Source organism: Ursus arctos, unplaced genomic scaffold, assembly GCF_023065955.2.
Source record: "Ursus arctos isolate Adak ecotype North America unplaced genomic scaffold, UrsArc2.0 scaffold_23, whole genome shotgun sequence".
NCBI lineage: Eukaryota > Metazoa > Chordata > Mammalia > Carnivora > Ursidae > Ursus > Ursus arctos.
The window spans coordinates 38,190,575-38,203,653 of NW_026622908.1; the positions used below are offsets into that span (position 1 = coordinate 38,190,575).

The window sequence follows — 13,079 nt, forward strand, 5'->3', positions numbered from 1 at the left end:
CAGGGCCTTGGGAGACACCCTGCCCTCATGCCTATGGACCTTTCTGTGTAGCTAATTCCATCCCCACCATCATCCTTCCATTCCTACTTTACAGAGGGGGGCGGTCCCTTCACTCCCGAGCAGCAGGTGCAGGATAGAATCCAGGCTCTCAGCTCCTCTGGCTGGGGCTCTGTCTGCCCCCTGAGCCGTCCCCCCCTCCGCCCAGGGAGAGCGCTCTGTTACAGCAGGAAGCAAACACACGCGGAGGGAATGATGGAGAGGGAAACCACCACACCTGGGTGAAGGCTTGCCGAGGAGCAGGACCGTCGCACACAGGCGTCTCCAAGAGTCGCCCCGTCAAGTCCTTCCCGTGCCCGAAGAGAAACAGGAGCTTAGCATCGGAGGCACCCAGCAGAGCCCGTCTCACCCAAGTGTTCACATTCATATCTGCAGTCATAGGACAAACTAATAGGAGCCACCTCCTGAGAGAAGCCCTGAGAAGGACGCAGTGTCACTTCTGGGCTGAATTGTGCCCCCCATTCCTACCCGAAAGCCCGAACCCCCAGCACCCCAGAATGTGGCTGTATCTGGAGGCAGGGGCTTGAAGGGGTGATCAAGTTCAACGAGCCTACAAGGATGGGCTCTAATCCAAGCTGGTCGATGTCCTGACAAGAGAAAATATGGACCCACAGAGCCACGAGGGAGGCGTGCGTACAGGCCACGTGAGGACACAGGGAGAAGGTGGCCATCTCAAGCCAAGGAGAGCGGCCGCAGAAGAGACCAAACCTGCTGACCCCTTGACCTTGGACTGCAGCCTCCAGAGCGGCGAGAACATCAATTTCTGTTGTGGAAGCCCCTGTGGGCTACGCCATTTTGGTTGGGCGGCCCTCGCGAATGAATGCACCTGCCCAAAGGGCATGACCTGGATCTAATCAGGAAGAAACACCAGGTAAACCCGAGTGAGGGCCGTTCTGTCAACAGGCCTCCACTCCTCAAAACATCAAGGGCACGAGGAACGAAGACTGAGAGAGAGACGGCCCCAGGCGGGAGGAGCTGCGGAAGCCTGATCTTGGTCTCACATCGGATTCTGGTCTAGGAAAAAAAACACTTTTCTCCTTGGACCGTTGGCAAATTGAATAAGGTTTGTAAATTGGGCATCTGTGTTATACCAACGCTGATTTCCTGGTTTTGATCCTTTTACTTGTATTTTAGGAAGTGCACACTGGAGTATTCAGGGGGAAAAGGAGAGCCATCTGCGAACAGCTCTCAAACGTTATGGGAGAAAGGGTGGCTGTGGGCGTCTGTGTGCATACGAGAGCGAAAGAGCGAAAACACATGTAAAAAGACACTTAGAAAACAAAATTCAATTGAGTACATTTTAAACATCCTACTGGCTTTACACAACCATTCATGAATCAGCAGCATCGGGTCTAGGGGATAGAAAGGTGCTCGGAGGAGCGATCCAGAAAGACTTTTATAGGCAGAAGAGAGGGGGAACAAGGAACTGATACTAGCAAAAATGGAGGTTGGTTCATTGCAAGGTCATTTTCCTTTAGACGATGGCAGGGGTCTGTTGGTCAGATTACTAGCTAAGGCTAATAAGGCCGTTCCTTTTTTTTTTTTTTTTTTGGCTGGTTTAAGATTCCGTTCCTGGGAGAGCCAAAACTGTAATTAAGTCTTGGCTTACTGACGTGGGGCTTAGTGTAAGTGATGCTATTTTGGGGCCTGTTGTCTTGTTTTTCACAACAGTTAATATTCGAGGGATCTGGCTGAAGGGTATATGGAAATTCTTTTCAGTAAGTCTGAAATTATTTCAAAAGAAAAAGTTTAAAGCCTTCCCTTTCTTTTAGGAAAAGCCCACCTCACACGCCTTTCCCCCTCCAGGGACCCCTGTCAGCCTGAAATCCACCGTTTGCAGCCCTAGGCCCTTATCACCCCAAATTCCGTCTGCCTCAACACGACACCCCCACCTCCACTCCCTGTGCCCCTCACGCTTCTGCCACCCCTCCCGGCCCCAAGTGCTAAAGCATTACCACGAGAACTTGCCCCCTCCCCCATTCTTCACTGTCCTTCTTTCTGTCCACGCTGCGAGGTAAGCCTTCTCCTCCCCAGTTCACAAGCAGGAAAGTGAATCCCAGAAAGTTATGTGTCCCGGCCACAGCGAGGGGCCGGGTTGGAGCCAGACCCTTGCCAACCAAGCCACAGGCCGCCCAGCTGCTGCTGCTTACTCACACTCAGTGGTCACTGGCGGAGCCGGACTCTGCTGGGCCCCCGGGCACGGTGCCCCCCCTCAAATGAGGAGGGCGGTGACGAGACCTTGGGTGAGGCCTTGGGGCTGCCTGGCCCACGGGAAGCGCTGCTACCTATGAGCCAGCCTTCTTGTGGTGGTTAATAGACTTTATTTCTCAGAACCGGTCCATTAGCACAGAGGTCCCACGCGTCCCGCACCCAGTGTCCCGCAGGAGGACCGGCTCACATTCGGGCAGGACGTGGATTACAGTTAATGAACCACTCTTGATCCACTGTTACAAACCTAAGTCCGATTCTTAGCTTTTACCTATGGTCCCTGTTCTGCTCCAGGATTCCATCTGGGAGGCCACGGTACATTTCTTGTCCGTTCTTGTGATTTTTCACTAGTAAGAGCCATGGCCCCGTTAAACGTCCTGATTGTCAGGAGGGCCCAGTGAGGGGCTACCGGCCTGTCTACTGGCCTGTCACCCCCATCCGTCTGCCCGTTCTCAGGGGGCCTGCCCAGCTGCCCCAAAAGCCCTGTTCGTAACCTAACCAGGGGCCCGCTGCCCACCCCCACGGCCCCTGCAGCTTCTCGTGGCCCAGAAGCCCCTATACCTGCAGGAGGCCCTAGAGAGCCGCCTGCGCAGGGAGCAGATGACGAGGGACTTGGAACCAGCCCTTCCGCCCACCTGCAGCCTCCCTTGTACCAGAAGCTTCCCTCCTCCCCGCCTCCCAGCCAGGATCACCTGGCTGAGCTGCCCCGAGCCAGCCTCAAGCCCCAGCTGCAAGGCAGGAAGTCAGGGTGGGGGGCAGCTTTCGGGGCAGCCCGTCAGGGCTCCTGACTGGAGGACGCCTTCCCTGGCCTTCAGGGCCGGAATTTCACCAGAGCCCCCGGCGGCCAGGCAGGGCTCTTCCAGGTGGGCGCCCTTTGGCCCTCGAAGTTCCCACTTGCCACCTCCCCCATATAAGTCCTGGGCCTCATGTGGGGGCTGCTGTGGTTGCCATGGTGTGTCTGATGGCAGGAGCTTCAGCCGGGGTCTGGGGTCGCTGCATGGCGTTGCTGCTGCTGGCTGCTCTGGGGCTGGGGCAGCGGCCACACCCCGAGCCTGGTCTCACAGGCCTGTGGCACCACTATGACTGTGGGGTCAAGGGCATGCAGCTACGGGTGTTCCCCCAGCCAGGCCAGACGATCCGCTTCAAGGTGGTAGGTGAGTGTGGCTGAACCGTGGTCCCCACTTCCTGGGCTGCAGTGGGGGGCTGGGACCCTTCTCCTGCAGCAGGAACAAGAAGAGGAGAGGTCTCTCGGCCCCCACTCCCTCCCACGCTGGGGAGGGGGAGGGAGGAAGGGGAGTTGCCAGCCTCAGTTTTCCCGGTCGCCCAGGGAAGTGTGCACGGGCTATCGTGCTGAGCTGCGGGTCTTGAGTCAGGGGGGCCCGGGCTCTGCATCGGTGACCGCTCTCAGCTGACGCCCAGGCTACTGGCCCCCAGAGTGCTCTGACTGGCAGGGCCTTGCTGGGCCTGGCCGGGTGCGGAGGAAAGAGGGGTGGGTTTCAAAGGAGTATTTGAATCCTCAGCTTCTAAGCTCTGTGTTCTTGAACAACTGACCTGACCTCTCTGAACCCATTTCCTTATCTGTAAGATGGGAAAGCTGACCCCCACCTTGCCACGTGCACTGAGCAGGAGTTCAGGGGGCATGCCTGCACCCAGAGAACGCCCTGGTGCATGGGGCTGACAAGGCCGGGCACACACCTAGCCCGTGTCCCCCGATGACTGCCGCAGCCAGTTAACCCGGCAGACCGGCCGGCCGTGAAATCCCAGGTCCCCATCATTCCGCCGCTCACCGTGTGCACCTGGGAAAGCTCCCACTCCGAGCCTCAGCAGCCCATCTGCGGAACGCAGAGAGCCGAGCTTACAAGAACGGGCGTATGACACCCAGCTCGTGCCTGAGACCGTACTGACCTTTGCTCCCCATATCTTCATTCCTGCTTGCTGTTGTGTGCTGTTAACCGGGAGCCGTGGCTGTGAAAGATCAGACCAGTAAAGCCACCCCCTTACAGATGGAAAGAGACCAGAGAGGAAGGGGCTCGTCCGAGAACACACAGCACGCTGGTAGCAAAGCCAGGGCTGAAGCTGCAGCCTCCCGCTCCCGAGTGCGGTTTTCTCGGCAGATGCCAACAGCTTCTGGCTTCACCCCTGAACATATTTTTTTTTTTAAGATTTTATTTATTTGACACAGAGAACACAAGCAGGGGGAGGAGGCAGGCAGAGGGAGAAGCAGACTCCCAGCTGAGTAGAGAGCCCGATGCAGGACTCGATCCCAGGACCCTGGGATCATGACCTGAGCCAAAGGCAGACGCTTAACCGATGAGCCACCCAGGTGCCCCTCACCTTGAGATCTTTCTGACGCTTCCCTTCCATCTTTCCCTCCCCTGCCCCAGATGAATTTGGGAACCAATTTGAGGTAAACAACTGCTCTGCTTGCTACCACTGGGTCACCACCAAGCCCCTGGGACCTGCTGTCTTCTCTGCTGGTTACAAAGGCTGCCACGTGCTGGAGAAGGTAGGGACCGCTCATGCTCTGGGGGGCAAGCCCCACAGCTGGGAGCCAGCTGGACCTCGCACAGCCTCAGGATGGAGGGGGAGCTCGCAATCCATCGCTGGGCTTGTCACACCTGCCCTTGTGCTGGCGGGTGGTAGGTGAGGGGACTGTCCCGGGACCAACCCACAAATCCAGCTCCCTGCCTGACCCCCCTCCTCTGCCTGGGATGCTGGGCGCCCCCCTCCCTGCTCCCCTGTCTCCCTCTCACGTGCAGGATGGGCGCTCCCACCTGAGGGTGTTCATCGAAGCCGTGCTGCCCGACGGTCGAGTTGATGCAACACGAGACGTCACTCTGATCTGTCCTAAACCTGGCCACACCTGGACTCCGGACGCCCACCTGGCTTCACACACGGGCTTCTCCCTTCCCACCCCGCAGGCCCGGCCCCTCCACCCCACCCCAGAGCATGGCCTTGTCCGCGCAACCCCTACCTTGCCGTCCCTCAGACCTGGACCCACCACCCATCCCACCCAGGCTCCACCCCAGTGGGGCACCCTGGAACACTGGGGGGGTTCTGAGCCACCTTACCCAGGTATGTAGGACTTCTGTGGCTGGGCCTTCTGGAGCAGCGAGTGGCCTGATGGCCCTTGACTAGGCTCAGGAAGCCAACTCCCTCCACTGCCCTGGAAGTCTGCTGCCCGGCATGGCCCTTTCTCATGCCTTCCCCACTCTGTCTGTCCCCAGGTGCACATCTGCCTCGGGAGCAGTGCCAGGTGCCCTCCGGGCCCATCCCCTGTGGAGTGAGAAGAGGTTCGAAGGAGGCCTGTCAGCGGGCTGGCTGCTGCTATGACAACAGCAGAGAGGTCCCCTGTTACTATGGCAACACAGGTACAGCTGTCCACACCTGAACCCTGAAGTGCTAGGAGGGCTTCTTCCCCTGCCCCCCCACCCCCATGCTGCATCCCACCCTGTTCCTAGGAGAGCCTGAGCCCCAGAATGACTGCTGAAGGGACCTTTAGATGGGGTGCCCGTACATCCCAGCTTGCTGATAACCGTCGTCCCAGGGAACTAGTAATAGTGCTCAAGATTTTATTTATTTGAGAGAGAGCACAAGAAGGGGGGGGAGAGGGAGAAGCAGACTCCCTGCTGAGCTCCATCCCAGGACCCTGAGATCATGACCTGAGCCGAAGGCAGACATTAAACCGACTTGAGCCACCCAGCTGCCCCTTAATAGGTCTATCTTTACATGTCCCCCTACCTTTTGATCGAGAACATCCCAGTTTAAGTTTATTTTTTCTTAGTAATCTTTACACCCAATGTGGGGCTTGAACTCACGACCCCAAGATCAAGAGTTCCATGTTCTTCCGACTGAGCCAGCCCAGCACCCTGGAACAGCCCAGCTTAGAGATAAACTCAGTGGTGCTCCTATTCTCTAGTTCCCATGCAGGAGAAAATCTGGGTCTGTCCAGGGGTTACTCGAGCTAACACTGACACAGAGAGAATCCAGGTCTCCTGAGTCCCAGGGCAACACTTAAATACTGTCACCCAGCACCCCCCACCATGTCCATGCTGCATGGACACTAACCTCAGGGGCCTGACTGGCCTCTTTAATCCACCTTTGTCCCAGCAACTGTCCAGTGCTTCAGAAATGGCCACTTTGTCCTGGTGGTGTCCCGGGAAACAGCCTTGGCGCACGGGATCACGCTGGCCAACATCCACTTGGCCTATGCCCCCACCAGCTGCTCCCCGACCCAGGAGACCAGGTCCTTCGTGGTCTTCCGCTTCCCTTTCTCCCACTGTGGGACCACAGTTCAGGTAAGCGCAGGGCCGCGGACAGGCACCCAGGACCGCCCCCTGGGAGGTCCTCACCCAGCTGTCCACCCCCCCACACAGGTGGCTGGCAACCAGCTCATCTATGAGAATCAGCTGGTGTCTGAAATCGAGGCCCGAACGGGGCCACAGGGCTCCATCACGCGGGACGGCACCTTCCGGTGAGGGGGAGCCTTTCTGGAACAGGCCGGGCTGTGGGCTTGGGTGTGAAGGGAGCACAGGTGAGCTTAGGACAGGCTTTGGAGCCATCAGGGCTCATGTCCAGACTGTTACCTGCTGTGTGATCGCAGAGCCTCTGGGCTCTTCCCGGCCCCCCCTGCCAGGCAGGGGGGATGGCCCTCAGTCAGTGGTGATGGGAGCATGACGTGGGGTCTGCCCAAACCTGACAGGTAGAGGCCACGGCAGTGCGTGAGCAGGCCGGGGTCCTCAGGAGCACGGGCCCTTATCCCTCCAAGAACTAAACTCAGAAACGAAGCCACAAGCATCCCCGCCGAGGCCCCTGGAAAAAGCAGAGGCCGTGAGTGTGGCTGTTGCTGCCTCTTCCTTTCAGAGGTCACGAAGCCACAGATGAGGCAGAAGATACCTGGGGGCGGAAGCTCTCTGAGGGTGTGCTGGAGGCAGGAGCTGAGGGAGGACCTCCGGTGGAGAGGGGCCTCTGGGCCCGGGGGCTGCAGTGGCTGAACCGCCCTAGGTGCCTAGGGTGCCAGTGGGGGGGCCCCCCCGAGGGCACCTGTGCTTGTCTCACCTGCCTTTGAAGGGCAGGGGCCCTCGTACCAGCCTCCGCCTGGTCACCCTGTCAGAGCTGACATGCTTGTATTTAAGATCCTGTGCTTGGCACCGACTGGATGCCCAGGCGTCTCCCCCCCGCCCCCCCACCTTACCTGCCAAGAGGGCTGAGCCGGCTGCTCATGTGGGGGTCCAAACATCTTTTGCTTTAAAATCCTAAGTACCTGCAGGCCAGGGGGTGGAAGCTAGGTCCGCTGTGCTTTAGGCCCTGGGATTTAGGAGCTGGGGGAGCTAGCCAGAATTCAGCAGGGCTCCAGGGATTCCCAGAGGAAGGGAGCTGGGAGGGGAACCAGCTGGAGCCCCTAGGAGCAAGTGGGCGGCTCCTCAGACAAGGCCTTGAGCTCGGGCGGGAATCCCTGATGCCTGTTAGCACCTGGCTTGTGCCAGGCCCGGTCTCCGGCTGCAGCACGTCTTCCTGGGGCACCCGGCCCAGGCTGGAAAGCTCCCTCCCAGAGGTAAAGGGAGAGCCCTTAGGAGCTGGAGGTAAAGGTGGATGGGGTCAGCTTTCCTTGCAGAACATGGGGTGCCGGGCATGGGCCCCCCACTAAGAGTATGGTGTCGCTTAGGCTGGTGAGAGACCCCAGTCCCAGTGGCACAACGCCTAACGCTGTGAGGCCCGTGACAACACTGGGGGCTGTCTGGGACCTGCTTGAGCTGTGCGGGGCTGATGAGGCAGGCAGGGCTCCGGTCCCCCGGCGCATGCTAGGTGGCATCCAGCTGCCCTGCTGGACCTCGCCCTGCTCGTTGCACCCACGTGGCTGGAGGCTGGCTTGCCACGCGCGCTGGCCTCCCTGACGCCGTGTCCCCTCCCCTGCATGCTCTTGCCCCCGGCCTCAGGCTTCACGTGCGCTGCGTCTTCAACGCCAGTGACTTCCTGCCACTCCGCGCATCCATCTCCCCATGGCCCTCGCCAGCGCCCGTGACCCAGTCCGGGCCCCTGCGGCTCCAGCTGCGGATTGCCCAGGGTATGGGGTCCCTGGGCCTCCTCTTCCTGCCCGCCCCCCCCCCCCCCCACAGCCCACTGAGGCTCACGAGCCCCTCGCCCCGCAGATGAGACTTTCCGCTCCTACTATGAGGCCGGGGACTACCCCATCGTGAGGCTGCTCCGCGAGCCTGTCCCGGTGGAGGTCCGGCTCCTGCAGAGGGCAGACCCCGGTCTGGTCCTGCTGCTGCACCAGTGCTGGGCCACTCCCGGTGCCAGCCCCTTCCAGCAGCCTCAGTGGCCCATCCTGTCCGACGGGTGAGTGGTAGAGGGTACTCCGCTGGTCCCGGGGCTCCTCCTCCCCCTGACACCCCGTCCCTCTGTGGCCTCCTCGACTTCTTTCCTTCCCAGGTGTCCTTTCGATGGAGACAACTACAGGACCCAATTGGTAGCCTTGGACGGGGCAGAGCTGTCCTTCCCATCCCACTACCGGCGTTTCACCGTTGCCACCTTCGCCCTCCTGGACCCTGGCTCCCGGAGGGCCCTCGGGGGATGGGTAAGAAGCGTCCCACGCCTCTTCCTGCCTGCTTCCCCGTCTGTTCCATGTAAGCCGGTCCCCGGAGCCCTCCAGCACCCTGCGAGCTATAGCAGACGTCCCGCTCGGGGCTGCGTGGAGGGGGGCAGTCAGAGGCGACCCACGAAGCCTTCAAGAGGGAGGAAGGAAAGTGGATGGCAGCAACCCTGAATCTGAACCTGGTCACGATGTTCTAGAGTGCCTTTGCTTCTGACTCTGGAAGCCGTGTGTTCCACGTAAATCTGCTTTGAAAGTTGATAACCAAGCAGCTTCTCTGGTGGGTAAATTAATAAACTTTGGGTATATACTTGTGTTTTCTACAGAACACACAAGTGGCCCCCATAGGCCACAAGCTACCCTATGACTTGTTCTGAACAATCCCTACCTCTCACTCTGTAAGTAGCTGCAAGTTATTACACCAGACGTGGACAGGCTCCACTGGTTAGCCCTGTGTAGGGTGCCTTAATTCTGTCTCTACCGTGAGCCTCTCCTGGGGCCGTGACCCTCACCTGCGGGACGAAGGCGCATCCGTTGGTTGGGCCTCCAGGGGCTGGTGCAGCTCCACCCGCTCCTCTTGTTTCTACTCCCTCTGGGAGCTGCCCCTGGCCTTGTTTCTGGAAGCAGGGGTAACCTGTCCCCCACTTGGTCCCCAGTCACTGGGGCATGGGCCCTGCGGTCTGGTGAAGCGGCCCCTCCTCAGAATCCAGCAGTCCCGGTGGGGCGGGGGGGGGGGGGGACTCTGTAGTCAGGGGAGCACTGGTGAGCAGCCAAGGGCTGGGGCTCGGTCACGTGCGGTGTTGCCGGCCTGCAAGGAACTCCCCTGCGGGCTTGGCCATGGTGAAGGAGGAAGGCACAGCTTCGAATGGGGAAGCCACACCTATGGCTCCGAGCCTCAGCAGGAGAGGCTGCAGGCTTGGTCCTGGTCCACCCGGCCAGACCTCCCTCTGCCTGCCTGCCTGGCAGCAAATGTGGCCTGGGTCCTGGGCCCTGGGTCCCTGCGTCCCCGCCCTCGTGCTTGCTACTGTGGGTCTGAGCCGGCCCCGCGCCCTGACCTTCTCTTTTCCCACCAGGTTTACTTCTTCTGCAGCGCCTCCGCCTGCTCCCCTTCGGGGTTGGAGACGTGCTCCACGACATGCAGCTCTGGGCCTGCGAGTGAGTCTGGGCTGGGACACCGTGGGGGCTGGGGGCTTCATTCTCACGTCCGCAGGCCTGTTCTGGCTCCTGAGCAACCAGGGGCTGGAGACCAGGCTGTACGCCCCTCCCCCCCTGCCCAGGACAGCGACGAGCCTACACCCCCCATAGCAAAGCTGCCGAGCGCCAGAACCTCGTGAGCTCTCCAGGGCCCGTGGGCTTCGAGGGCTTTTACAGGCAGGAGCCTCTGCCGAGGACCACAGGTACCAGGGCTGTGGACTGACCCTCGGGCCTTGGCCCCCTGTGCTGCCAGGGGACGCTCGGCCACCGTGCAGGCAGGAGACGGGCAGCTTCAGCTCTGCCCGGTGTGATCACAAAGGTCCGGGGGGCGGAGACCGCTTGGAGGGGCCTCGCTCAGCCCTGCAAGGCTTCAAACCCCTTCTCTCCGGCAGGGTCCCCCAGGAGCACTGACCAGAGGCCTCTGCTCTGGGTGGTCCTTCTGCTGGTGGCTGTGGCCCTGGTCCTCGGGGTCGGTGTTTTCGCGGGCCTTACCCAAGCCAAGCGCAGAAGCTCCAGGAAGACAACAGAGGGTGAAGGGGCTCAATAAACCGCCGTCTCAGGCCTACCAAGCGCGTGTGGAAAGCTGTTTGCGGCGACTAGGATGATTTCTTCCTAGAAGGGTGATCCTTAGCATCCTTCTGTCCTTTCAGAAGTGTGGCCTCTTCTATGGGTAACATGGGCTGCACCCGGGGTAGAGTCCGGTGTCTCCCAAGACTGAATTTGGGAGACTTTGCCCCTCAGCGAGGCCAGCTGGCGTTCCAGACAGAGACCAGACAAGTGAAGGTTGCGCACGGTAAAACCCTGGCCTAGTCCGAGCGGCACGGGTTAGGAAAGGGGAACTGAGAGGGTGGGGCCCCAGCCCCGGACACGGGGCTTCTGACTGGGCGCCCTCCAGGCACGCTGCTCAGCTGCCCTTGGGGCTCAGGGGAGCCCGGATTTCCTGGGGCCAAAAGAGCTGAGCCCAACTTCAAAGAGCTCCTCAGTCTTGCTCTGAGCCTCCCAGCTTCCCACTAAAGGATGCGGGGCTGCTGCTCTCAGCGCCAGCCTCCCCCTCCCCTGGTCCCCCGGGACTAGGCCCCGCCCAGGCTGGCTGGCACAGTGGGCACGGCCACCAGAGGGTCAGTCCTGGCACTGGCGGTGCTGCCGCCCTTCGTCTGCCCGTGTAGGACCTGGGCCTTCACCTCGGACTTGGTGCAAAGACCTTTCCAGACCGACCTGTACATCTAGGCTGGGAAGGGGTAGCAGTGGGAAGGGGTGAGGGGTAGGAGTAGGGTTCAGCCTCTGGTGAAAAGAGAATAATCTGGTAGGGGGTCAAAATCTGGCCTTTGACTTTTTCTGAAGGGCTTCGGTGGGCATGAGCTGTGAGAGGAAGCTGGGGTGCTCGAGTCAGGCCAGCGGCCTTGACACTGTGCGGGCGCCCCTCCGTTCTGGCCTACTCCCTCTTTTCCATCTCTACAGAGACTCCCAAGCCGGGCTGCTTCATTACAACCCTGGTTCTGGCTCTTACTAGCTGTGTGCTGTTGAGTTACTGAACTTTTCTAGGCCTGTTTCCTCATCTGTAAAATGGGGAGAATACCCATCCCCACAGGGGTGTTAAATAAACTAACAGATAAGAATCCTTAAAATGGTACCTAGTGTTCAGTCAGTGTTGCTGTTACTAGAATTCTTTCCCCTGCCCCAAACTTCATGGTTTTGTTTTTGTTTTATATGAAGGTGAGTTTATAGTCCAGATGAGGGGGGGCTATGGGGAAATGCTGCCCCTCAGGCTTCTCTAGCTGGAGGCGGAGGACTAGAACACGCAGGCCAGAGGGTCCAGACACTCGCTGTGGAAGTTAGCTGCGTAGCTTCCCTTCTCTGGGCCCGTCTTCCCATCCTTGACTGGGGATGGCCGGTCCTGCCCACCTTCCTGGCCTGGCCAGGGGCTACAGCACGTACTCGGGGCCAGTGTGGACGTGTGAGGATTCTTGGCTTGGTTTTGGTTGGAGGAGCCAGGCTGGCTGGCTCTTCAGGGGTCGGGGAGCGGGTTCCTCTACCCGCCGCCAACTCTTCCTCCTCACCGCTGCCATCAGCATCGAAGCTCAAGGAAGCATTTCAAACTACACGGAAGGGCGTGCTGTGAATCGCACCGATGCTGGGTTTAAAGAAGCCTGACTCTCTAGATACCGAATGGAATCCCATTATGTAACTGACTTATCTTTCCAGGGTATTTTTTACCACAAAGGTAGACATCTTCTATTACTTCCTATCACTTTTAATACGCGCCTTGTCTTCCATGTTGTGGTGAAATGCATCACAGTTTCTTCTCCTTTTGATGGAAACCAGATCTATCACCAGTGCTGCACGCTGGCTATCCTCCCTGAAGCACATCATTCTTCGTATATTATTTTCTCAGAAGTCAGAAGGGCACAGCTCTGGCTCGGGCAGTTCTGTCTGGCTCTGTGGGAACACGGGGGGCCGGTCCCCCCACAACCTTGCCGCCACAGATCAGGATCGGGGTGGAGCTTTGCCACCCGAGCACCCTCAGCCAAGCAGCCCTGCTGATGTAAACTGGCCTCTCGGGGGCGCCTGGCCGGCTCGGTCTCTGGAGCGTGTGACTCGATCGCAGGAGTAGGCGTTCGAGCCCCACTACTTAAAGTCTTAAAATAATCTTTCTCAAAATTTTTTAGACGTATCTCTTTGATGAGCAGCCAAGCATCTTTAGAGCCACTTGTGTCTTATAAACTGCCTCTTTGTGTCTCTTATCCGCTCTCCTGAACGGCTTCTCTGGGGAAAGCTCTCCCAAGTCAGGGGCAGCTTCCCCACCGAGTCGGCCTCTGCCCTCTTCCTCGGTGGAGCTCTTCCAGCTGGTGCTTCCAGAGGATTGGGTAACTACAATTTTTCCCTCCCCTCTTTCTCTGTGACTAGGGCAAACACTGCCTTACCCTACGTAATCATAAAAGTATCCGTTGGCTTTTTTGTGATAACTGACGAGGCAATTCAGGTGTTTCCTTCCTGTCAAGGGTACACAGGTACAAGAATTTTGATAACT

The 13,079-nt window shown here is 59.2% G+C and overlaps 1 protein-coding gene and 1 long non-coding RNA gene across 2 annotated transcripts; one reads left to right on the forward strand and one right to left on the reverse strand.

The window, feature by feature from the left end:
- Nucleotides 1-2,358: 2,358 nt before the first annotated feature.
- LOC130544659 (uncharacterized) lies at nt 2,359-6,579 on the reverse strand. Its single transcript, XR_008961095.1, has 2 exons — nt 6,334-6,579; nt 2,359-5,541 (listed from the first exon to the last, which is right to left on the reverse strand). It is a non-coding gene; the product is annotated as an uncharacterized LOC130544659 (long non-coding RNA).
- ZP1 (zona pellucida glycoprotein 1) lies at nt 3,092-10,616 on the forward strand. Its single transcript, XM_026487758.4, has 12 exons — nt 3,092-3,419; nt 4,650-4,771; nt 5,025-5,340; nt 5,493-5,636; nt 6,376-6,563; nt 6,642-6,739; nt 8,202-8,329; nt 8,415-8,604; nt 8,698-8,842; nt 9,931-10,012; nt 10,135-10,254; nt 10,444-10,616. The coding sequence occupies exons 1-12, from the start codon at nt 3,215-3,217 to the stop codon at nt 10,596-10,598; spliced, it is 1,893 nt and encodes a 630-aa protein (XP_026343543.3). The 5' UTR covers nt 3,092-3,214; the 3' UTR covers nt 10,599-10,616.
- Nucleotides 10,617-13,079: the final 2,463 nt, after the last annotated feature.